At 45.0% G+C, this 26,524-nt stretch overlaps 1 protein-coding gene across 1 annotated transcript in view; it reads left to right on the forward strand.

The window, feature by feature from the left end:
• Positions 1–26,524, forward strand: part of PRKRIP1 (PRKR interacting protein 1) — a 172,628-nt gene that overhangs the window by 93,650 nt on the left and 52,454 nt on the right. Inside the window, exons 4-5 of the mRNA XM_086954789.1 lie at positions 17,631–17,731; positions 22,306–22,391. Coding sequence (XP_086810915.1) covers positions 17,631–17,731; positions 22,306–22,391 — 187 coding nt within the window. The remainder of the gene's footprint in view (positions 1–17,630; positions 17,732–22,305; positions 22,392–26,524) is intronic.

Genomic DNA, 26,524 nt, shown 5'->3' on the forward strand with positions numbered 1-26,524 from the left:
ACCCTCACTCACCCTCACTCACCCTCACTCACCCTCACTCACCCTCACTCACCCTCACTCACCCTCAACCCCTCACTCACACTCACTCATCCTCACTCACCCTCAAACCCTCACCCTCACCCTCACCCTCACCCACCCGCAAACCCTCACCCTAACTCACACTCACCCTCACTCACCTTCACCCTCACTCACCCTCACCCTCACTCTCACTCACCCTCAACCCCTCACTCACCCTCACTCACCCTCACTCACCCTCACTCACCCTCACTCACCCTCACTCACCCTCACACACCCTCACCCTCACTCACCCTCAACCCCTCACCCTCACACAGTGCAATAGGTCTCAGAGCATTTGAGTTACAGCTTTTAGAATTGTTTATGGCTTTTTTTATTTGTAATTCTTTAGCATTGATAAAGATTTACAAAAAAAACCCATAAACAATTCTAAAAGCACTAACTCTAATGCTGCGAGACCTATTGCATTTCCAATGCTTGTTTACTTAAAGGCGCTTTTCACAAGCGCTACCCTCCGAGGTCAGTAAAACTCGCTCTGTTGCTTTTTGCTCCCAGACCGCAATGCTGCCCCTCCCCCTCACATTGCCTAGATGCTTGTAACAAAGCTCGTCACGTTTATTGGAGCTTCTTAAGTCACTGTTTCTTAGTACTGGCTGCTCTAAAAAGCAGGTGCTGACACCGGTCCCAATCGGTCTCTCCACTGTTGCCCTCCCCTCAGGGTGAAAAAAATATTTCTAAATCTGCAGCAATGCCACACTTCCCAGAGACTCGTTATAGTTCCTTAACAGTCTCATCATTCCAGAAGTTAATTTTTTTAATGCTCAGTCTCGTAATTCCAGAATTTTTATTTTTTCAGTTTTATAAAGGGCGAAATTGACACGAAGGTACCCGAGCTCTTTCTGTGAGCACCTGGTATATCACACAAGAACATGTTCCATTTCGGAATCACAGAATCCTTAACTCCAAGGTCGGCAGCTCTATTTCTTATGCAGACCATCTCTCCCACAACAAGGGAGATATTTTTAATATTGTATACAACGAAGCCATAGTTGTTTCTTATTTTTCTTATACAACTAACAACCATTGATACAGCCAATAGTCCTGGCTTGTTGTAGGTGAAATGTTACTTATTGCATGTCTGGGTGCAATCCACATAATTAGGAGAGATGCCCTGCTTATCAAAAAGGGAAAGGGTCACAGTGAATTTCATTATTTCCTCGAGAGTGGTTTGAGAAAGAAAAATTAAATCTGTATAAGAAAAAAATTCTCAAAACTACTAAGGAGGAAGACCTGCCCTCTATTTGCCATGGGTGTAGAAGACAGGGTTGATAAATACCTGTTCCTCCTCTTATAGGTGGGTAAAATATTTCTTTAGAGAAGTAAAGACCCGGGATGTCCAAATATCCATCAGGGGCTCCCAGAAACAAAAGGAAACTAAAAGAAGAATGTTGTAAGTAAAAATAAGGGTACTTGGAAGTTTGGTCCTCACACAGTGATTTACTGGGGACCATTTCTTTTGCTGTTACTAAATATAGTTATGAAGAATGAATGGAAGTAATTTTAATATAAATCAACATTGCTAGAACGTAGAAGAGACATAAACACTGCCCCTGGAAATGGAGATCTTTCACATTTGAAAAAGTGAATGACTAGGCACAAATACTGTTTTTAATTTTTTTTTTAATAAATCAATGCTTTTAATATAATTGTCCTGAAGTAGGTGGAGAAAAACCAATAAACCACCAAAACGCCACTTCGACAACTTTTTAAATGTTTTTAAACAGATGTTTTAACATTTCCGTCTGTATTTATCCATATTTATTTTTGGGATATTTTACCTGTTTTTATCCATATTTATTTTGTGTTTTGTGTATAAAAGAAGTTGTACCACTGTACATTTCCATATTTATTTAACTGATAGACACACACTCATACTTTGATATCTGTCGTCATTTAGCTATTTAAGCTGTCAAACATTACGTAACAATACATCCACTAAATATTAGCATTATACCACAAACACATGTTTACATATGCTATTATTTAAAGAAACATCATCCTGTTTTTTAATTTCCCATGCTGTCCATCTGCTCAGCTGTTCATGAAAGACAGCATGGAGAGTCACTTAAAAGAAGCACAATTTTCTGTATTTATCCACTTTAAAAAATAAATGCAGACAGAAAACACATTTTCTGTCTGCATTTATCTGTAAAAATCTGTTAAAAAAGGGAAAACAGGGAGCCTTAATTATGATTAAATTGAAGTGCTTGTGGTAAAATAACTATTTTTAATCTAGTCAAATTCAGGAGTATATAGATCACAGGAGAAATTGTATAATAAATGTGACATTTTTTCATAATATAGTGTTCAGGTGTCCAGTGAAATTACTTATATGTTAATTGGTTATAAGGATTTACTTACCCAGCAGAGGCCATATAGTTTGTAGAATATACGTGTGTGAGTATCTGGGTGCAGTGACAGAAGCAGCAAAATTCCTGGTACCATACCTGGTACCATACTATGCTAAGGTCAGATTTCTAGTTTTTGTTTTCAGCCATGCCCTTAATTACATTGGCCACGCCCCTTTGAGAGACCCCACTCCCCTATTTCCCCAGTTTTTTCATCCCACTTAAAGCCCTGGTTTCTCCTAAACTTACATCAATAGCTCCCCACCACAGCCCTGCTGTTCATAGATCTGTTTCTGACCCCAAACACCTTATTGCATATTTGGTGTTAACTTCCTTGCTAAAAAGCAAACATTGTTGCTAATTTATAAGTAGATTAACAAAGGGCAGTGTTTACTCTCACCACATTTGGAGCAATCTTGGGCTCCTGCAAGTATCAGTAAACCTGAGCCTCCAACCAGGATAATTTTAACATATGCTCCTAAGCTCTTGTTAATATAACCCCAGCTTCTTTCTATATTCTACAGCACTTGGGAGGACTATGGTTATGTGTGTGTACCACCCTGCACTGCATGTCGTTTCGGTGTTTTGGGAGTTTCTTCTGCTTCTTCATATCTGCAAGACTTGTCTGATTTAGTTGGGTGTCCCTTCTTCACTGTATTGCTGCCTAATGTTTCACATTGTCTCTTCTTCTTTCTATTCTTTCAGTTTTTAAGTGTGTTTATGTCACCCACGCTGTGGGTGACATAAACACACCCACACCCACTCAGTGTATTTCCACCTTGCGCCTATATATCGCTCTGGCTGTTTACGGTACATTTGACCCTTTTGTAGCTGTTACCGGAGTGTCTTGCTTTTCTGTTTAAAAGACTTTCTCTGCCTTTTCCATCTGTACCCACAATAATGCTTGTTTTCAACTGCTTACACAATTGCCATTGTGATAAAACGTGTGCCTTGCGTTGGCTTTGCTCAGTTTAAAAGAACGTCAGCATATGCACTCTAGTTAACATAATTAAATGCATCTAATAAATATGTCATATCACATACCTCTGCATGTAAGGATGACGTCTCTAGGTTTTGGATTTGGGTGTCTGAGTCTATTGTACAGAAAACAATGTGTGCACATTTATAAATTATAAATATGCGCACATTTTGTTCTGTACAATGGAATAATAGAATAATAATACACTCTGCCTGTATTACATGCTGTGAACAGTAGGATACTCCTACCATCTTTTGATCGTCTCAAACATTTTATTGCTATGTAAAATTTATTTCAAATAGCAAATGTTCATTATGTTATCCAGCATGCCTTCGATAAAGCAACCTGAAGATGCAATCATGCAGCTTCGAGGGCTGTTTTTTATAGAAAAAAAATGTAGTTTTCAGATAATCTGAATCAGAGGCTGAGCAATTTATAATTATTAATGTTAGAAACCTAGTAAGAAAAGTGTATTTTTATGTCCAATTTGATTTCTGAAATAATTTTAATTGTTTTACCCGCCATTCGCTCCCACAGTGGAAGCGCTGTTTATAACTGTTATCAACCTCTTAAAGATGAAACGCAGAGTGGGATTCGGAACTTTCAGATTACCGATAAATGCGATGGAAGGCTAAATCCAGTAAGCTTTCCTACCTTCTCCCATCAACCTCGCCCTCAGATTCCTATTCATAACCAGCATTGGCAGAGCCACTAGGCCTGGTATTAATATGCTAGGACAGATGTCCTAGCATATTAATACCATGAAGCACATTCCCTGTCAATTGTTTCACTGTGGGTGCGTTGATGCTAAGTTAACTGTATCCAGCTGAGAAGCAACATGATGACCTTCACATTCAGAAACACTGCCTGTGAGACCAATGTGGCCAGGCATCAAGGAAGAGGAGCTGTCACTGCTCCTTTGGGAAGCAGCCAGTGAGGAAGGTTCAAAAGAGTCGAGTGCAGACAATACAGGCAAGCATTACTTCATGATGATGCATCTTATTAATGGTGGACTGTCACATCCTTCCATTGCTCTTAGTCAACCCATCCTACCAACCCACCCAAGATGTGTGTGCTGACTCTGGTGGAGGCTGCTCCTTGCAGTAGTGTGTACTCTACAACCTTTCTATGTTGATTTTCTGTGTGTTTTCTCCTTTAGTTCTCTCCTTGGTTTTACATTTTTAGGTCTCACTCTCGAGACCTATTGTCACCGAGATGCCTCTCAAGGGAGACAGACCGGGGCACGCGCGGCGATTCTGGTTTGTGGACGAGCACGTCCAGCCCGGCGCCGTGCACGCCCCTCACGCACACTACAGGCTTCTCTGCTCCCCCAGAGTCCCTCACGCACCCCACAGGTCTACTCTGCTCCCCCAGAGACCCTCACGCACCCCACAGCTCCTCTCTGCCCCCCCCAGAGACCCTCACGCAGCCATTAATGCCCCCACCAGTAGCCTCTGCCCCTTCTCTCGCCCCCAGCTCGTGCCCCTCACTGCCCCCCTCACGCACCGGGCTGGGCCATGATTCCTCGGCTCGGGGGGGTACCGTGGGGGGTGAAGCGCGAGCTCTGTGCAGAGACCACGGCAGGTGCACGAGCAGAGCAGACTCCAAACACACCGCTCGCTCTGCGAGATCCGCCAATGGGAGGCCGCATGACGTCACCGACTGAGGACGAATGCGCACAGCAAAGCGCGCTGTGCAGAGACCAGGGCAGGTGCACGAGAAGAGCAGACTACAAACCCAGCTCGCTCTGGGAGATCCACCAATGACCGCGCCTAATGACGTTTTACGCATCCCGGCTCAATTACTGTCTTCTAGTCTCTGCAACGTGAACTTTCCCTCTTGCCCTCTGCTGTGCGCCCTTCATAGCCAACCTGTTCATCAATCCAAAACCCTCCCCATCCACCTACGGCTGACCCAGGACCATCTCTCCTTCAGGAAGCAACTCAAGGCCTGGCTTTACGAGCAGTAACGGACCCTTCCCCCCCCCCCCGGCGCCTTGAGACCCTTCCTGGTGAGTAGCGCGCTTTACAAATTGTTCTGATTGATTGATTGATCCTTAATTCCATTATGCCTTTAGTGCTTATTCACCGTCTAGTGCCATCCACACAACATGATGGGCTCTGCATGTAATATCCCCTCTTTCTTCCATTCCTTCTGTATCGCTGTCCGTCCTGCCCCCCCAACCCTTCGTCCCATACCCGAGCCCCCCCCTCCCTCCCATCAGAGCCCCTGAACCTTCACACCCCGCCCGCAGCTGATGTGCCCTCCCTGTTCCTGCCACTTACCCCTTACGCCGGGTCTTCCATGGCTGCCTGCGTTGGTGCCTCATCCCCCCAATCCCTTTGGCGCCCTTTCCTTCTACCACAGTTTCTCTTTAGCACCCTGCTATCCCCCAAGCCCAACCACCCGTACATTTCACTGGGATCGCTCTTAATGACATTCGATGCCTTAATAGCTCCATTTACTTGTCGCCTCTGCTGGGAGCCCCAACCAGCTCTGTACCCACAAATATATGCCTAATCCCTGCAGTATACCTTGCGTGCCTCTTCACCAACGAGTGACCTCCAACAATATGATGTTGCTACACATGTAAAATCCCCCTTCTGTTCTCTTTATATCAGAGGCATGATCCTTCTGTAGTCTTGTGTATACACCAGGCGCGCAACACCCATTGGACTCACCGGGCTTCAACCCCCCACCCCCATACCCCCCCCCCCCCCCCCCCCCCGTCGTGTGTGGCAGCCCGGGATGAGACAGATCCCGGGCACAGACAGAGCCACACCCGAACGTTTCGCAGGTCTTTAAAAGACCATTTGAATGTTAATTAGGCGTTTCTGTTTTTTCACCCCTTGTTGGAATCCCTGCAGCTCCCATCTGCCTACTGATTGATGTTTCAGCCCCGCCGACATTGTTTCTTAGCCCCCCTCGAAATTTAGCTCTAGTTGCGCCTCTGGTATACACCATGGTCAGTTGACAACAATCCCATTCCGACGCTTGCCACTGCCCGCAAGACACCGCCTCGTCCTTCCCTTTATAGGAACACTTTCACAATTACTTACCACCCCGCGATGTCCTTGCCTGCGTGCGGCACAAGACCCCTTGCCCCTACTCCGCCCATAACCAACCCCAAGCTAGCCCCGGCCCGACCCCCACGGTCCCGAGCCAGTGAAGCCAGCATCAAGAACCCCAGCTGCCCCCCTATCCTCCGACACCCCTTGCGTCGTCCATGATCGGCTGAAATTGCGGGGGTGACGAACACTTTCCTATACCTTTCTCCGCCATAGATCCTTGCTGTCCCACCCACCCCTACATCTACTTGCATTGCGCCATCTACGAGCGCTGCCCCGTGTCCCTCACCCACCTGTGATCTGCTATACCCACTACCCTGCAGCTCCCCCAGCCCACACCCCCCACCTCACCTCGCACTCTGTCGACGCTGCCTTTCTTCTCCTGCCAAGATTCCCCAGAGAAAGAGGGCCTTGTGCCCGGTGCCCACCTTTAAATACCCCTTATCTCCCTACCACATTCCTACCCTAGATATATGGCTGAGCTGGCCCAGCCCAATTGACTGGTGGGCCCGCTCTTTCTCCTTCCCTGCCTTTGCTTCCCTTATCTCCAGCCAATTCTTGGTGGTCTGACTCCACTTCCCAGGGCTGGCCTCCACTGGGACCCCCGGGTCCAGCCACTATCCCCCTCCCCTTGGGGAGTGGGGGGCTGAACCTAGGGGCAGACTACAAACCCAGCTCGCTTTGCGAGATCCACCAATTATTATTATTATTATTATTATTATAATTAAATTTCTAAAACGCTCAGCTACCCGTAGGTTTCCCTGCGCTAAAACCAAAAAGTGAGAGGGAAGACTCAGAAGAGAACAGTTAGATGTCAAATAGCCAGGTTTTTATCTGTCCACGGAACCTGAGATAGTTAGGTTCAGTTCGTATCTGAAGAGGGAGAGAGCCAGCCAAGCAAATGAGCGGCCACCCATTCTGGCTTTCTTGATTCTAGGAACCGACAGTAGGTTTTGATTAGAAAATCGGAGACTACGAGAGGGATGGTATGATTGTGCCAAGGGGTTGAGATAAGAGGGGGCTAAGCCGGAGTTTATTCTGTGGATGATGCAGAGGGCCTTGAATTTTGTCCGATTTTCAATTCGGAGCCAGTGCAGGGAACGAAGGGCATTGGAGGTGGGAGAAGTGCTGTGCAGAGAAGTCGCGCAGCCATGTTTTGAACTGTCTGCAGCTTACGCGTCACCTCTTTACTGGCTCCCAGAAGAAGGATGTTCCCGTAGTCCAGTCTTGAAGTAATAAGAGCCTGGATCACTGTCTTCTGAGTGTCCAAGGGAAGCATCCAAATGATTTTTCGCAACCACTTAATGATAGTGATGCAAGTGGATGATGTTTTAACCACATGGTTCTTCATAGACAGTTGATTATCGAAGGTGACGCCAAGGTTGCGAGCAGTTATAGATGGAGTGGGTAAAGGGCCCATTTGTGAAGGCCAATGCTGGGGTCCCCATAAGGTGGTGTTGGGACCGAACAGAAGAACCTCAGTTTTACCCCCATTTAGTTGTAGTTTGTTGTCCATGGCTTCGATGTTACTCAGACCTGTACGGAGGGAGGAGGATGAGGAATGAGAGTCAGAGGAAAGGGAGTAGATGATCTGAGTATCATCGGCGTACGAGTAAATAGTGAGCCCAGCTTGCTCTGCAATAGGGAGGCCGGATGACGTGTGTGGCTCCGGGCGCATGCGTGCAGCTGGAAACCCCTCTCGTAACAGCGTGCGCAGACCGGGTGACACCAAAATGCAAAATAATGGGACCCCCGCCCCGCCCGTGGACCAGCCTGCACGGGAGAGCCCCGCGCCCGGAGCCCAGGCAGGGACAGCATGGCATCCATAGGGCACTTTGACCCGGTGACCAGCAACCTGACGGCCACCAAGATCGGAATCACAATGTCCTGCAGGTAAGACTCCCGTCAGTGCAGCTGACCCTCACACGCACCCCCTGACTCCCCCAAGCAGCGGACCCCACGCGCACACACCCCCATCAATCCCCCCTGAGATATAAACTGCCCAGCGCCCTCGCACACAGCCCCCGGCCGTCGTCTGCTCGTCTCAGCCATGTTTACTTTCATCATTAGAGCTGCGTACTCCCCTCACATTGGTGGCTGGGTGGCTCCATCTCACACCTGTTGGCAGGGGGCCCTCCTCTACACTACTCTCATGGTGTGCAAAGTCTGTACATCGCTGTAGCATTCCTGACCATTATGCACAGTGTGCCTGTTCCACTATGCATGGCTGTCCTGTGATCACAGTAGGCAGAACTCATTTGTGTACTGTCCTGTCCCGTATGCACTATCTTCTTCATACATCTCTGTGCACTGCTGCTCTGCATGCACAGTTGTGTTCCTACTCTCTGTGCACTGCTGTCCTAGGTGGTGTGTGTGGGGTGACAGTCGTGTTCCTGCCCCTCCGTGCACTGGTCTGCATTCACAGGTTTGTCGACCCTGTCCCTCCGTGCACTGCGGCCCTTGGGGTGTTATAGGGGCGGTGTGAACGGTCAGCCCCTGCAGGTGTGAAGTGTTTTACTCCTGCACTTCCCGTCAGTGCTGCCCTGAGGGCGGTGCTAATGGCTGAACACTACGGACCCTCGTTGCACAGTTGCCTGGTGTGTAACATGTTTTCCTCGGTTAAAAGGTTGACTTTGGGGAACTTGCTTTGATTTTAAAATGTTCATTGCATGTAGAAATAAACCCCGAGTTCTGGGTCTGGGCATTTCAAAACCCATCTGGGAGGGGCGAGCGGGCTCTGGGTCATCAAGCCCACAAGGCGAGTCACGTAAACTCTCACCTGAGTGAGTCAGAGATCGGCCTAAACTGAGCCGTCTCGGGCATTAATCCTTCCGAGGTCGATATATTAAGCACCGGTACATTTGGTGCTATTATCCCCTTGATTTGAATTACACCAATGGAAAAAGTGTAAGTGCCATGTAGCCATGTATATTACACTCGCTAGGTTGGTATAAGACCCCACGTGAAATACCGGGAGGGGGCACTCGTTAATCATCCAGGTAGCAGTAGGTGTAGCGCCACAGGACATACCTCTGCCGTTTCTAAGTGCTGTAAATAAGAGAAGTTGTGCTAGCGAGTTTAATGGTTCCTCATTGAAGTAAGTTGTCTCATGAGTTGTAAAGTTGTCCCTCGGATGTTGTTCCCTGAAGTTCGATCCCCGCTCGGGCAGTCTCCTCATTCCATCCTTCTGGAGAAATTCCCGGCCTTCCTTCCAGCGGAAGGTTACAGGGAAGGCAGAAAAAAATTGCATATAAGGGCAGCAGAACCGGTGTGTGTCAGAAGACCAGGAAATGTACCATGTGCCCAGGGCATAAGCTCACACTGACAGGGTGAAAGAAAGGTCATCAGTGGGAAAGTGCAAAAAAAGGGAGAAATATGCATAAGAGCACAGAGTGGGTAGCAAGCAGCAGTGGCGTCACTAGGAGGGTGCAGTCGTGCGGACCGCACCGGTGACACCATGAGTTACCGCACTGGGTGACACCAACCCTAGTGACGCCTCTGATAACAGGGGCTCCAATGCCAGGGGCTCCAATGCCAGGGGCTCCAATGCCAAGGGCTCCAATACCAGTGGCTCCAATACCAGGGGCTCCAATACCAGACTCCAATGCCAGGGGCTCCTTACTGAAAATTCTATTCTCCTTGACTTTGGAAGTGCCTTCCCTGTGTGTTCTTGTGGTTGGAGTGTTTAACATTCACTGCTTTATTATCCTTGTACTTGTGTTTGGTACCTTTTTAGGTCTCGCCCTCGAGACCTATCGTTGCCGAGATGCCTCTCAAGGGAGACAAACCGGGGCATGCGCATCGATTTGGTTCTGTGGACGCGCACGTCCAGCCCGGCGCAGTGCACATCTCCTGTCCCACATTCTCACAGTGCCTCTCTCAATCATGCACGCAGACACACTCAGGCATGTACACACATACGCACACACTCCCCTCCTTACCTCACCTCACTTCTAAAGTTCTCTTCTATACCCCCGTCCGTTGAATTAAGACAACTTTTCATCTCTTCCAAAGAGCTCTACTGTGAACTTAATAGTGCCCTCCCATCTGCCCTTGCAAAGTGCCCTGCCTGCTCAAGTCCCAAGCGTTGGTTGTCTTCCTCAGGGTGAAGCAGTGCAATAGTTTAACTTAGTCCTGAAAAAGAGCCAAGAAATAGGATTTTTCCTATGTCCTATCTCGGCGCTGGGCACCGCGTGTGTGCGTGCGCTCCGCCCCTCCTGGCGTTGGGTTCCTTTCTGTGTGCGCGCTGCTGCTGCCCACGCGGTGAGGGCTGCCTCCGAGTGTGCGCGCCGCTGCTCTCTCGCTCAGTGTCTCGCGGTGGTTCGGTCCACTCTGTACCCTCTATTCTCCACTCCCCTGAAGGACTAGAAGTGCAGGAGGTAGAGCTTCCTAGATGCCTGCCCAGCAGCTATAGAAGACCATCGATATGGCGCCCCCAAAGTATCCCCAAAAGCTACTCCGATTGCTTCCACCTTCCCTACAAGAATTCCCCTGTTCACACGCGCACACACACCGGTGCTGGGGGCGCTTACCTGACCTCTTCTTTCTCCTCCTTTTGCTTCTGCCGGTCCATGACTACCATGATGATGCTGCGGTCCTCCTCGGTCAGGTGGCTCAGGTCAGGGATCTCGGGGGCCCGGCATGGGCCCTAAACCAGGGGGCCCCCAGGGACAAAGACATACTGAGCGCGGCTGCCTCTGCCCTCCCCCGGTGGGAGGCCTGCTCAGGACGCTTGGCTCCCGCTGTGTGGCGTCTATGCCGAGCTGCCTGTCGCCCCTACGCTCATACTGGCCTGCCGAGCACAGCCTCTAGGAACGGTAGCCCCTGATAGTGGGGCACTGGTATAGCCCAGTTCGAGGCCGCGGTGGCTATCCCTTGGCCTTTAGGGTGCGAGCGGCGGGTTGTGATACTGTGCGGGAAACTGGGCTATGCCGCTTTTCGCACGGGCACCGCCTCCAGCCGCTGCCTCTCAATGAGATCCACCAGCAGCAGCGTTCCATCCGCCCGCCCCGCCGGCTCTGACTCGAGCACGCGGCTTTACCGCGCGTGCCATTTGAACGTTGTCACCCTCACAGAGATCGCGTGCCGTGTAAGGCAGCCACGGAACGCGAGTTCACGCGCCTTGAATTACAACTGTTCTCGGGCGGGGCAGTGACCTTGCTGCTTTTGTTTTATTATTATCACCAAGCATTATGGGGAACCCTGTGTACTTTCTTGAACCCTGTGTAGTACAAGGAGTGTGAGGCTGTGTTTCTGCAGGTCACCATCAACTTCAAACCTTCTCTTAAACTCTGCAAACCCAGGTGAGCGCATCTCCACTTCACAAACATCAAGCCACCAACCAAAACAAGAGACATAGCTTCCAATTCCAGGTATGGACAGTCATGCAAAAAAGTCCAGAAATCACCATTGCCTGACCCACTAAGCATCTCACCATCAAATCACACCTGCTTAATACCATGCACCCATGGCATATTCTCGCTGCAGCCACGCGCACTTCCCTTACCCCATACACTCATACGTCTCTCTCTTTACCAGTAGATAGCACAAGAAAACCTGACCAATGCCTAATCAAAAGGGTTGTGACCTATTTACCATGAGAGGGAAATAGCGCTCCCATTTCCACAAGTAGTCACAAAGCTTGGAGTAGGCACAACAATCCCAGCAGAAGCCTCATTTGTTCGACCCACAGTCTCACATGCTTCTGCTCAATGTTTGCTGAATCTACCATTGACAGCGCTTATCACATGCAATTCTGGGCTTTTCATCAGAGGTGGACTCTTCACTGTATTGGTATTGGTAAAGCTTGGAGTAGGCACAACAATCCCAGCAGAAGCCTCATTTGTTCGACCCACAGTCTCACATGCTTCTGCTCAATGTTTGCTGAATCTACCATTGACAGCGCTTATCACATGCAATTCTGGGCTTTTCATCAGAGATGGACTCTTCACTGTATTGGTATTTCCAACATGTCACAAGGATTCACAACCTTAACTTTGATAGCAGCTTTAGCTATTTACTCCTCAGTGACTCCTAGCCACATCTGGTTCTATACTCTCAGCGCTACCACTTTTTAACTAGAATATCCTCCTAAAAAAATATAGAAAAAAAGCTTAATCTTACCCAGTTCGGCTGAAAGATGATGCACAGTTTTCATGACACCTTCTGTTGAAATCTGTCACCTTTAAGTCAGTCTATAATCCTTCAACGAAAACGCATTAACCTTTTACCTCTAACCCTGGCAGCCTAGCAGATGATCTCATTCTGCTGTCCCTGCTCAGCAAATTCATCACCTGACCTGACACACAAGAGGCAAACAAAGATATGACAGCACCTTTAGATTTACTCAAGTGGTCAATACGTTCACCAGTGAAGTGGAAGGGCCCCGACATCTCAGAATTCAAGATACCCAATCTTCGCCTCTGGGACTGGTAGCTCTTCGCATGGTCTGTCCATGTCCTCGTTTTCAACATTCATGCTGCACGCGGCAATGAGGCCAACCCTAACTCTGTGAGGCCTGCCTCACTGTGGGCCAAGAGGAAAATACCATCAATGCTGATGCTCTCATGCAAAACATCTCCAGGCTTAAATTTCACCACATCCCAAGTGCACACCTTTGCATCTCCTAGACCAAATATAAAATTGTACACACGCAGCGTTGCCCACATTGTTCATTTAATGATACATAAGGTCAAATTGTCCAATACTCTAAAAAATAGGTCATTAAAAATTGCAACTTAGAGAACGATCTCAGTGGCAATACTGGAAATAAAGCAGTTTGGATGGTGTAAAAAAACACAAATTACCTCACCCACTGCAGTTGCTGTATGCTTACACTCCGTCCTGCATCTCTGACACTAGCGATCACTCCCAAAATATGCAGCAAATTAATTTTATTTCTCGCAACAATCATCCTCTTCAGTACCCCAACAGTACCAATGAATTCCGCTTGAGCCATTCTTCAGCCTCATGTTTGTCATATTCTTAACCAGTCTTGGGTCAATCTGCCTCGGGCTCTAAACCTTTTAGGGAGGGTTCCAGAGACAAAGCCCTGGTACGAGAGGCAACTAGTAGATTGCACAATACCACACCTAAGCTATAAGATGGATACTGCTTCATTAGCCCTGGTTCAGTGGTCCAAAGAAAGAGGTCCTATTCCAAGGCCCTGCTTCTAATTGAGATCCTTCTCCTGGGTCCTGATGACTCTTCCTTCCAATTTTATCCATTAACTTTGGATTGGCTTCATCCCACTCCATCAAAAAAACAACTCAATCTCTGAGTCTTGTTCTAACCGTAGGATTTACAAAAGCGCTAGTTCATCGCTAGTGACTATTTCATTGCCGACTTTGTGTTTACTCTTTTGGGAATTTTTGACTCCGGTTCCTCTTAAAACCTGCATACTACTAAAGCAAAATATTTCCTTTTTACCGTTGTATGAGGTTGGTTTTACAAAAGCGACTGTTCATTGCTGGTGACTCAGGTAAGGGACATTTTCGGTGATAACAAAGATGTCATAAATGTTACACTATAGTATGTTTAAAAAATACTTGTAAGCGCGATTTAAAATTTCTTGGTGTACGCCGCTGCTCGCCGCTCACAGACATGTGCTGCAGTACCTCCTGCTTACTCTGCTTATTAATCTACTAGGTCTGTACCTTTCACTGTAAATAGCTAGTATGTTTCTTGTCTCTCTCTCACTACCTTATAATTGTTGCTCCGTACAAACATTGTCACTCAGCACCACCACATTATCACTCAGCGCTACCCCAGCATCACTCAGCACCACCACATTTTCACTCAGCACCACATTATCACTCAGCACCACCACATTATCACTCAGCACCACCACAGCACCACTCTGCACCACCACAGCGTCACTCTGCACCACCACAGCGTCACTCGGCACCACCATAGCGTCACTCAGCACCACCACAGCACCACTCAGCACCACCACATTATCACGCAGCACCACTCGGCACCACCACAGCACCACCCAGCTCCACCACAGCATCACTCAGCACCACTCAGCACCACCACAGCATCACTCAGGGGCCCACAACATCACTATGCGCTACCACAGCATCACTGAACGCCACAGCATCACTCGTCGCCACCACATCACTCTGCGCCATCACAGGATCAATCTGTGCAACCATTCAACAACAACTGGTTCAAATATGTTCTCTCAATGTTTCAAGCTTTATTACAAATGTCACAGAAAGATGTAAAATTTCACTTCTGTTCTTGGATTTTCGTCACAATAAAATACACTGAACACAATCTTCACAAACGTTATTTACAAAAGTTTAAGCTATTGCTATTCTAAATTACAATAACTTTTATTTAAGTATTAAACATTAAAAAAAATTAAGCCATTGTTATTTGTAATAGCAATACATCTAAGTCACGTAAATACAACACATATTGCATTACAAATGCTATAGGTGTCACATTTGCGAAAGTTAAAACTATTGGCATTGTAAATGGCAAAGCTATTAATTTAGCTATGTTCAAAACCAACACAGAAATAAAAAAAATTGCCATTTACAATACCAATAGCTCAAATTTTCCTAATGCGAGACCTATTGCATTGCAAATGCTTGTTTAAAATGTACTACTAATTCTTATTTAATCATCTTCCATCGTGCCTTTTTTCAATATGTTGCTTTCTGGAGAAGTGTGGCTCAATGGTTAGAGCGGCAGACCCTGATGCAGACGTCTAGCCCGGGACCAGGGTTCAATTCCCCGCCTCGGCGGGTCTTGGGCTCAAAATTCCACGGACCTGATAATTCTCGCCTCGTGCCTATTCCAATCATGAAGTCCCACTCTGCAACTCTGGGCAATAGCTTGCTTAATCTCCACAACGCCCCCCACAACGCTAAGGATGCCTGGCCTCCACCTTGGGGGTGCCAAGGAGTGGACGCCTCACAGGGAAAGCCAGATTGGGTTCCACAGCGGTATTCGTACAAGCGCCTTGAGACCCTTGCGGGTGAGTAGTGCGCTATACAAGTATCAATTTACATTTTTTACATTTTTTTTCTGCAAATCCGTTGTTTAATTTAGTGCTCTCGCCAATGCCAACACTCTAGTCAATGGTCAATAAACAATGACAATGACAAAGCCAATAGCTCTTGCATTAACGTGACCTATTGGCTTTGCCATTGCTTGTTTACATCCTCCTGCCTTAGCCAAGGAATATTTCAATGGTATAGGAAAAACACAAGAATCTCACTAAAACCTGAAATAAATAGCTGAAGTTTTTTTCTTTTCATTATAGAGCTTAACCCCTTTCATGCTGATGACGGCCGGGAGCCGTCATGGCACACAGTGCTCGTGTGCTGATGACGGCTCCCGGCCGTCATGACCGCACCCGTGATCGGAATATGCTGCGCAGAATGGCGGCCGCGCCCAAGTGGTTAAAGATATACCTGACCATAATACAAATACACAATACATGTATTTGTTCAAATGAGCCGAATTAAGACTTTTAACATGTTTATTTCATTATTAAAATGCGCTTTTTGGGAGTTTGAAACACTAAGCGTAGAACTCTAATTTCATTTATGCAAGTAGATTTTTAGCTGGAGGGTTAATTTGTATTGAAGGCTGCCAAATGTTTCCATTATAAGATGGGGCAAAGTGACAGTAGGACAATGGCCAAAACACTAAATAAAGTTCAGTCTTTGTCCTTATTTATCTCTATCACTACCTCTTTTAGCCGGTGAATACAGGTTTCCCATTCCCACTCTGAGTCGAGTTCTTCTCTGATGGATGTCTCTTTAGAGTTGAGTATAATTACCTCTGTGTCATTCGTAGAATTGAAAATTGTTGGTCAGGAATGCTAGAAGATTTTCGATTAAAAAGGAAACCTAAATACTCTCTGAAAATATGTCCATTACAGAAACGTGTATGATGTATTAATAAGCCTTGTCTTTCCCTTAAAGTTTTTGAGCTTGTTCTAATTATTATTTTAAATAAACTATTTCCTGCAATCTACAACTGTTTAAGTGATTGTGCTTGAATTGTCAATTTGCACTTCTCATTCCGTAATCGCTCTTTTTTTACTCAATCGCAACGTCTTCAGCAGTTGTTTCAAACTAATAGCACACATACATAAATTACTCATGCAGCACTTACAGGCACCCATGTGCACACACAAGCAAACACACATGTATGTGTTGCCTTTGTGGTGGATGTATGCATACTGTCCCTGTCCCTCTGGACCAATTGTTTTGTGTGTGTGTGTGTGTGTGAGTGAGAGTGACTGTTACCTGTGTGTATATATTCACTGTCCATGTAGATCTACTTGTAGTGTTGTCACTCTGTTCATGCACGGTAGGAAAGCTAGCCCTCATGGTTTTGCCAGTGCTTGTTAGTTTTTCTGGTACCACTCCAAGATGGGCGTCCGTCTTCTCAGAATGGTAAATTAAAGTAATATACATGTACATATGATTGTACGTACATTAGTCCTTGCTCCTGGCCCTTCCATTTTGATTTTTTTCACACTGGTTTTTAAATTCCACAACCAAGCATTTTGGTTCTTTTTTTGCAAATGGTGTTGAGTAAACGGAAATGTTGGCTAATGCCTTTTAACTGCAAGACCCACTAGCTTCGTCAATATTTGTTCTAAGCACCGTGGTTAAAGCATCAGGCAATGCTTACCCTCTAGAGATTTCCATTAACTCGTCTCTAACACTTTTTCAGTATGACCCATAAAAGGTAATATAATTTTTTGTTTAAAACTCATGATAATAACTTTGCAAATTTTCAAAGAGAATCCAGTTCTGGTCTGTCCAGTAGTGGCTGCGCGAAATAGATATACAGCTTCATAGGCTAGACCTCTACAGCTCCACCAGCGAAAGCAGAAGAACGAATCTTTAGGGGAAGGAAGTCTACCACCCCAAGACTATTTTAAGAGCTTTGTTAGTTTTCTGACTGCTCCCCATGGTATTTCATGGCACAATTAATTTAATCAACTATCTAGCTTAAGAAAAGAAGGAACTTCCAAGATATTTTGAAGGAAGGTGTGATAATTTGGATTAGTAGAGCAAGGAAACATGAGTTTGTGACCTAAAATAACAAAATAACTTGTCTTGTGGGGTTTTTGTTTTATATGTAAGAATAATTCCTTCTTCTCAACAAATCTTTTAATTATTCTAGGTTCCAGTGCTGGTGCAGGCAGTGGGGAGTTTCACGTATATCGACATCTCCGCAGGAGAGAGTATCAGAGACAAGAGTTTATGGATACCATGTCTGAACATGTAAGTAAGTGTATGTTGTATTTACTGGATGGATACCTATGCAGGTCATTTTACTACATTTATTGCATTCAAAAGGCTCACATTAAAGTGCTGTCTCTCAGATCTTCACAACAAAGACGTACAAAGGATACAATGTTGGTTGGGGACTAATACTAAGCAACTTAGATTTTTTTAAAAAACACATATTTTAGAATGTTCATTGGGGTGCAGATGTGAGGTGAGCATCTCACTGAACAGTATGATATGACTCCAATTTGAACAGTTTACAACTTTTCTGGTGTTGATGTCAAATATTTTGAAGCCGATCAGAGCAAATTAGTGAAATAGGACTCTCCTGCTAATGGTAGTGTGCTCCCTCTGTGAAGGTTTGTGAGGGATAATTGTAGTCCTGTGACTTGTCTGGTTCTGCACAACTTCTCAAACAAGGAAAGTAGAAAGAGTTCCAGCTCCTAGTGTTTATTTCTGAAAGCAGTAGGTAAAAATGTTAATCCTTTTGAGAATTGCTGTCGTGCTGCTTGTCTCGTATTTGAAGGAGTATTCAATGTTTAGAAATTGCAGAAATTAGAGAGTAAACAAAGCATAATTCCAAATATGCTCATTTTCACTTTCCTCTAAATGATTACCTTCTAAGAGAGAGAACACAACTGCTATGCAACCCGAATCCTGCAAGTGACATTAAGAAATGATGTACCTTTTAGTTGCCACATTTTCCTAAAGTGGGCTAGCATACAGCTAATCCCGTCCTTCCTTTCTGTTATATTCTATTTTTGAGACCCCCTGGATAAAACCTGTAGTTATTTAGCCCAGAAAATGACTACAATATTTCATATCCAGCTTTGTATGGACAGAGTCTGTGTTTGTCAAAAAAAGGGAGGCTTAGGAGGAACCTTACAGCCTTATTGGCCACGCTGAAGGTCGATGATATGTAGCAAGAACAGACCCTACTTTATTACCAAGCTCCTCGGATTATGGTTATAGTTCAATCACAATGCTTAACTTTAGGCGTGAGACAGGATCAGTGATTAAAAAGAATGATTCCATACAGTAAGAAATTAAAATGATGCAACAATAGAAATAAACCATTGTATTGGTTGTAGTCCCTCAAGTACTACCAGGGCCAGCTGGGCTTTGAAGAGAGTCAGATGATGTTATGTTAAGTGTATTTGTGGAGTGGAGTTTCACCCGAGAGGGTATCCTGGCGGTTATGGAGGAGAAGTCTGGGCAGAGCCTAGGCCTGGCCTTGTTGAAGAGCCACGTCTTCAACTTTTTGCAGTATTCAAGCCCTGAGGAAGCAGCTCTGATGTGCAGGGCAGGTCATTTCAGGCTTTTAGAGTGAGATAACAGAAGGTGCGACTTTCCGGTTCTGCGCATGTGTGGAGGCAGGAGCCTGGCCTTGTTGAAGAGCCACGTCTTCAACTTTTTGCAGTATTCAAGCCCTGAGGAAGCAGCTCTGATGCGCAGGGCAGGTCATTTCAGGCTTTTAGAGTGAGGTAAGAGAAGGTGCGACTTTCCGGTTCTGCGTATGTGTGGAGGCAGGAGTCTGGCTGAGCGGAGGTGTCTGGTAGGTTTGTGGAAGCTGATGAAGTTAAGGTGTACAGGGCCCATGTTGTGTAAGGCTTTGCAAGTGTGTGTGAGAAGTTTGAAGAGTGCTCATTAGTGAAAGGGGAGCTGGTGGAGCGCTTTATTGTGCTGGGGGGATTGACGGTGAGCCTGGTTGCTGAGTTCTGTGTAGTCTGGAGTTGGTTGGTCAATTGAGTGTTGATTCTGACATAGAGTGTTTCCGTAATCCAGTTTTCTGGTGTTGAGTACTTGCATGATTGTTCTGAGGGTGATGGCGTGGTTATATTGGAAATCTTCTTCTTTAGCATCTTTATTGTGGGGGAAGCAAGAGGCAGAGACTTTGTTCATTTGGCCGGTCATGATGTGCTGGTTTTCAGTGACTATACCAAGGCTCTTGGCGTTAGAGAGGGTGGAGGTATGGGGCAGGGGGATTGGGTCGGAGTTCTGCAGATCCTGAAGTGGAGTCCCATAGTGAGGTGTCTGCCCAAGATTGGTGTTTAGTTTGAGGAAGTCGATTTTCCTCAATCCTGCAGCTTCGTTCATGCAGGTGGAGAAGTTGCTTTGTGTGTTTGGCATTTTGTTGGAGAGTAAGAGTATGAGCCAGGTGTTGTCGGCGTATAATAAGACCCTGATTCCACGGCCAAGGATAATGCTGACCGGACGAGTTGTGCAGGTCTTAAGCACGGTAAGGTTAAGCGATGACTTGCAGGACTCTGCAGATGAGGTGAGGGCATCCTAGCTGAGAGTAGCCAGGCTGACAGTGTGACCTATCAGGAAGTAGCATATCCAGCAAAGTTTGAGTCCTTTGATGCCTACTTTATTGAGTCGTTGGATGAGGATGGGGGTGGGGTTTGGTGTTGAAAGCCACAGATGGTTCTGGAAAGATGGGGGCTTTGGTGTCTCCTCTGTCCATTACCATTCGGATGTCTTTTGTGGAGGCGATGAGGGACATTTCTTTAAAGGGATAGGACCTGAATCCAGATTGAATGGTGTTGCTGAGATTGGTTTTGTTGAAGTAGATGGCTAAGTGATTACTGATCATCTTCTCCAGGACTTTCGTGGAGAAGGGTAGCAGGGAGATTAGTCTGTAATTGGCTAGGGTTATTGGGTCTGCTGAGGGTTTCTTGATGACATGTTTCCAGGCATCCAGGTAGATAGCTGTGGTGATGGAAGCACCCGGACGGAGACGATGGGGGGTCAAGTCCTTTGATAAAAGCGTGGAGCTCCAGAATGGATGGACTGCATGGTGGTTGTGGTGTCTTCTGTGGTAATGATGGGCCAGGCAGTCAGTGAGGATCCATGGGTGTTGGTTGACAAAAACAGGAGGGCTGTGAGGACTGAAATCCAGCTGGAATTAAAAGCCATCATAGATGAAGAAAAGGGTTAGCTTAGTGCACGGATCCTGAGAGGGGGTGCTGCTTGTGGAACTTGCTGTTGGGGGAAGTGAAATCTTTCACGATTGCAACAATTTCTTTTACACTGTTGATGCTGCCTTCAGTGAGGTCTGTGAGCATGGGTCTGCTGGTGGAGCGCCTGAGGGCGTATTTGTAGGTGCTCCTGTCACTGTTCTCCTGGCTAAGTCTCTGTGTATGCTCAAGTTGCTTGCAGTGGTGCTTGGTCCTCCCGAGCACTTCCATGTACTAGCATGAGTTCTGGTTCTCGAAGTTATGTTGGGTTTGAGATGAGGCCAAAGCATCTGTGCAGGCAGTGAAGTTGGAGACTGAGTCAGGATGGCTGTTATTGTATCAAGTTTGGTGTTACCGGGAAGCTTCTGAGACATTGTTCCTGTGTAAACGTGATGATTCTGAGGCAGTGTTTCTGTGGTGGTGCGGGATGGGAAAGCTGAATTTGAGGAGGGTGTAGTCGGACCAGTAATCGGTGTGTTGTCTACAGTGATGTCGCTGAAGTTGGTGAATATGGGCTGAAGCTGGTATCCAGCAGTATGTGTGGCCCCTTCCACATGTTGGGAGAGGCCGAGGTTGACCGGTCCTCGAGGGAAGAGTTCTTATTTGGATTGGTGTGGTCTTTCAGGTGGAAGGAAGTTTAGGCCGCTGAAAAGGATGATGGTGCTGAAGCTGAAGAAATAATATGCAGTGTGTTTGGATTTTGCCTTGATTTTAATACAATAATATTATTGCTTAAGCGTTAGAACCAAAAACAAAAATGCTAGCTTGTGTAGTTAAAGCATTTGAAACTAAACTAACCAAGGTTACTGTCACTGTCTTGCGATGTGATTGATGATCAATATGGCTTTGATTGGCCTGACTTAAACAAGATACTGGAAAGGAACAAATGATTCTTCTTTTTCTGGAACAGCACTCTTCGTTGTTCATGCTGATGAGCTACACAAAATAAAAACAAAAGCTGTACTTTTTTTAATCTGTGGGCTTGGAGAAAAAAGAACTACCACAGCCAATAACCTCCTTGCCTTGCCCATGGTGGTGGGCATTGTCATTTTCCTTACAAAATGTAGTTGTCGTCTCAGGAGTATAAATGGATGGTAAAAATGCTTCTTAAAGTTGCTAGGCATTAAACCATGAATATTTACTTAAAGGACATTGCCTGAGCTCTGATTTGATGTTTTGGTTGTTCTCCCATGTGTGCACAAAATGTTATGGTCCACCTAGCAGGTCCTGCTTATCTACCCTGAGGTCCTGCAACCGACATTGAAACTCTGCACTTACACCATCTAGTAAGTTTCAAGGAGTGTCACAGTTCTGTCAGATATGCAAGATTTGTTTATGTGCTGTTTTAGTGAAAACTGCTTTTTGGTTGTGGTTATGTGAATATTGCTTCAATGCTAGCGTATTATTTTGCTTTTCTTTTAAATGGACGGGGCTGTTTGAGTTTGAGAAGACCGAATGTGATGAGTACATAAACTGCTAAACATAGATTTTGAAACACAATTTTGCTTTGCCAAAAGGGAGAGAGTATGTTGTTGCAACTGTAGTACGAAAAGCAGTGAGCGTATTTGAATTTGGCAACATTTAACATGTAAAAATATGTTTTGACAGCAAAAAATGAATGAAGAATTTGAAAGAAAATTGGAGAAAAACAAAATAATTGCGGAGGAACGGACGGCCAAACGCAGGCTAAAGCGGTAAATCAACATTTATTACCCCATTTGAAGTTGCCACTGTTTCTCCAAGTTTGTCCCTAAAAACAAGAAGTGAAGCGGTTCCAAGTTGAGAAATAAACTGGCCTACAAGGAAATCAGGAAGTTTCCGTCTGGTTCATACCATGCAAGGGTTGGTCGTAGCATGGATATTGCACCTATTCCCATGGCCCTGTACCATATTGCGGAAAACCTACTAGCATTATTTGTTACGTGATACGAGGTCAGAGCTTGTCCTACTCCTCGAGTCCATGAACAGTAAAGCAGCCTCTGAATCTACAAAAAAGTGTTCCTTACTTTCAATTATATATGTATTTTGTTTATGTTGCTTGGTGCAGCATGGCATAATGCTGATTCCCCAGTCTCAGGGCAGCCTTTATGGTAGGAAGTAGTTTTCAAGCCTTTGGCCCTGCCAGCGTAAAGCCTCTAAACTCATTCTACTGTTTCCAAAGAGCTTCTCATGACACTTTCAGATTGGTGTCAGTCCCTTTAGTAGACCATTTCCATGATAGGTCTCATGTAAGCTCCATGAGAGGACATTAGTGCAAGAAACCTGAGAGCAGTTTACAGCCTTCCAGGTGTTTGGTTCTGGCTGAGGAATCTTTAAGGTCTGTGGTTGGTGAATGGACATCAACCTACTAGCTGGACACAATATTCTCCTGAGTGCTCATACGGTTTCCAGGTCCAGTTTCATTCCCAATGAGTTCACGTTTTGGTTTTGGATGTTTTTGACATCGCTAGTTATTTACTTACTTATTTATTTAGAGTTTTATAGAGTGCGAACCAGACCTGTGAGGGTATAGGAGAGCTTTACAGGAAAGATAAGAGGTAAACACCGGGCTTAGGAGTGGAGGAAACACTTTGGATGACTGCATGACTCTCAACAGCCAAGGTGTACTTTGTGGCTCAAGGATGTGGATGAGTGGGAATCTCTTCAGAGGCTGTAAAATCATACATCAGGTGTTTGTATATGGCAGATTTACTATTGCCAAGTTTCCCTAATTTATTTGAAATGTTAACATTGTAAAAAAAATTCAGAAGGAAAAGCTCGACTCTCAGTGGAGAAGACAGTTTAGTGAAGCACAAGCTCCCAGCAGTGACCATCATATGGCCTTCTGTCATGCTATTTTATCAGGAAGTTAGGCTGAAGATGAAGACCATGTGCAGTTTGTGATATTACATCACCAGGAGAAATGGGAAGACCAGATATGTTGGGTGGCTCTGGTCTCGAAGATGTCCTCCTGTTCTAACAAGAGCTGTACCGTAACAACATTATATGAAAGGTTGTGACAAAGCGTCTAACCATGAATGCGTCGCGGGGAGCTGTCATTCAGAAAAGAATATGTCTTGTTAGAGAGCGAGCATCATATTTTGAAATTAACACAAACATTTTGTCATCACCGGGTGCTTGGTTTATGGCTCTCTTTACGTGAACGTCCCACGTGCAAATTTCAGTTTGGAAGCAATATATGTGGCACAGGCTGTAGACATAACCACTGATTAACTTTCCAATGAACAGTGGAAATCTGAACAAACGTTGTTAAAAGGCAGTGTGAGTAAGGTTGCATCACTGTTCGAATAAATCAGAAGCAGCAGCAGACACTTTCACTGCTACCTTTGACACCACAACCACAGTGCCATTGGTATGCTATGCCCCTCAACACTTTGGTATGAAGCCTGATGCTGACCTTTATATGTAACTGTGAAGGAGACTCCTACTTCCATTATAACCCTGCAGTGTGGGTTTTCTAGTTTGTCATATATGTCAGCAGCTAATAGATCTACATGCAGTCTCAGAACAATAGAACATGATACACTTTAACGTGCTGCCCTTGCCTGGCGCTTATTAGCCTAGCGTCCATTCCGCAACGACAACCATCCATAAAAGACATTGTGACACCATGCTCTGTCTCTTTGACACCTGTTGTAAAAAATCCAATGTCAAAAATCTATAGCCTTTGAATTGTAGAAAAATAACTTTGTGTGTTATACAATATGTGTGGTTTAACATACTAGCATTGGCAGACAGTTCTGTACACGATAACCCCTCAGTTTCTGGCCAGTTAGCACATTGCAATGCTAACTCAAATCTCACAAAAAGTGTATTGCCGTGTGGATTCAAAACTTGCACTCTGAGTAAACTGTAAACTCAAAAGGTGCACCCCTCTTCATCACACTCAGTCAGCTAATCAACTGCAGCAATAACACATCTGCACCAGTTAATGGCCATAAAAAAACCTTTCCCATCGTTTAAAGCAAAGAGATAAAATGAAATACCAGTACCCGAGTAGGCATAAAGGGATCCCAGAGGTTTTCTCACATGACATACTATTTAAGAATCCTTAACTGCTGAATCCACAGATATATTGTTGCCGAAAAGCTTGAGACCAGAAAAGCAGTACATGTAAATTGCTGTGCGGATTTTTCAGAACTGACTGAACAGTGTAATTAGAAAAGGATTTTCTTTGGACATTTGTAACTGAGCAAGTTACCTGACTGAGATGGTCAAAGAGAAGGCACTGGAAACACCAGTGTGGTTTGTTTGCCAGTTCGTCCGTCGAATCATTGAAAATTGAAAATCTTCTTAGTCACAACATAATTCAGGCCTGGAAGATACTTTAACTCTTGAATCTGTCAAAAAATTTGAAAATGATATTAACAACATATTATAGTTATTGTTGTTATTCATATAGATTTCATTTTTTCAAAATTAAAATACCACATTAAAGATCAAAAATCCCAAGGAGCAGTAATGATGTGTAAAGTGTCCTATTGTTTGGGCTCGTTCAGAATATAGCTTTTGGATGCCAAATTCTAGGATCAAAGAAAAATGTGTCTATCCCGGGAGAACACACTTCTTGCTGTTCGGAGCCAGAGCACTACACCCAAAAGAAAACACAAATAAAAACCAAAAACAATGAAATAGTCTGTATTCCCGATTGTGCCTACAGGAGGTAGCTGGGTCAATCTTTGGTTGTGCTCCCCTACTCTGTCCAGCTGGCATCTGATTATATTAAGATCAGTGCACTGCCAAAAATTAACTATCTGCTCGTGGCTTATATATGTCCCATCTAGTAAACTACTCCCTTGCCACCACTGATAGGGAAACATGGTTTGTGTAACAGAACATTTTTTTGAGATAAAGCACATTCAGATTCTGAGTACTTAGATAATGTAAGAGATTGCACAAAAACATCTGAATTGAGGAGGCAAGAAACCTACCTACTAAGCCATTTATAATGCCATTGTGACCAACACGCCTGCCTACCTGGCTGACAAGTGGACTATCTCAGGTGGCTCTCTGCACATCCGCAGCCTTTATACCATCAGGCTAGAGACAAGTATAACAAGCATTTGCAATGCAATAGGTCTTGCATTAGGAAAGTTTGAGCTATTGATAGTGAAATTAATAGCTTTGTTATTTACAATGCCAATGGTTATAACTTTCGCAAATGTGACACTTATAGCATTTGTACTGCAATATGTGTTGTATTTGTGACTTAGATGTATTGATATTACAAATAACAATGGCTTTTAATTTTTAAAAATAATTAATACTTAAATAAAAGTTATTGTAATTTATAATGGCAATAGCTTAAACTTTTGTAAATAACTTTTGTGAAGATTATGTTCAGTGTATTTTATTGTGCCAAAAATCGAATAACAGAAGTGAAATATTAACATCTTTTTGTGACATTTGTAATAAAGCTTGAAACATTGAGAGAACATATTTGAACCAGTTGTTTTTGAATGGTTGCATGGTGCGGGCGTTCTAAAGGGTGGGCGGGGCTGAATGCGGTCATGATCCAATTTTTTTCCGTCAGCCTCAGTCTGAACCCATTTGAAAGGAATTTGGCCGCGATCTTGTTAAAAGACAGACATCCCTCTCCTAAATTGTGCAACCTAAAATTTCACCGTTTTCGCTGGACTACTGCTGGCATATTTGTTAAATCTGATACTATTGCTATTTAAGCACATCTTTTTTGAAAGAGTTAAATACAGGTAAGCATGTGCAATCCTGGCGCCCCTGTAGCTGCAGAAATAAATGCACGTCCCGGTTTTTAATGCTTCCTTTACATTGTTGTGAGTGCTTTAGGGTAGAGGGCTGCGGCGGCGTG

The sequence above is a fragment of the Lissotriton vulgaris genome, chromosome 2_1 (genome assembly GCF_964263255.1).
Source record: "Lissotriton vulgaris chromosome 2_1, aLisVul1.2, whole genome shotgun sequence".
In the NCBI taxonomy this organism is placed as follows: domain Eukaryota; kingdom Metazoa; phylum Chordata; class Amphibia; order Caudata; family Salamandridae; genus Lissotriton; species Lissotriton vulgaris.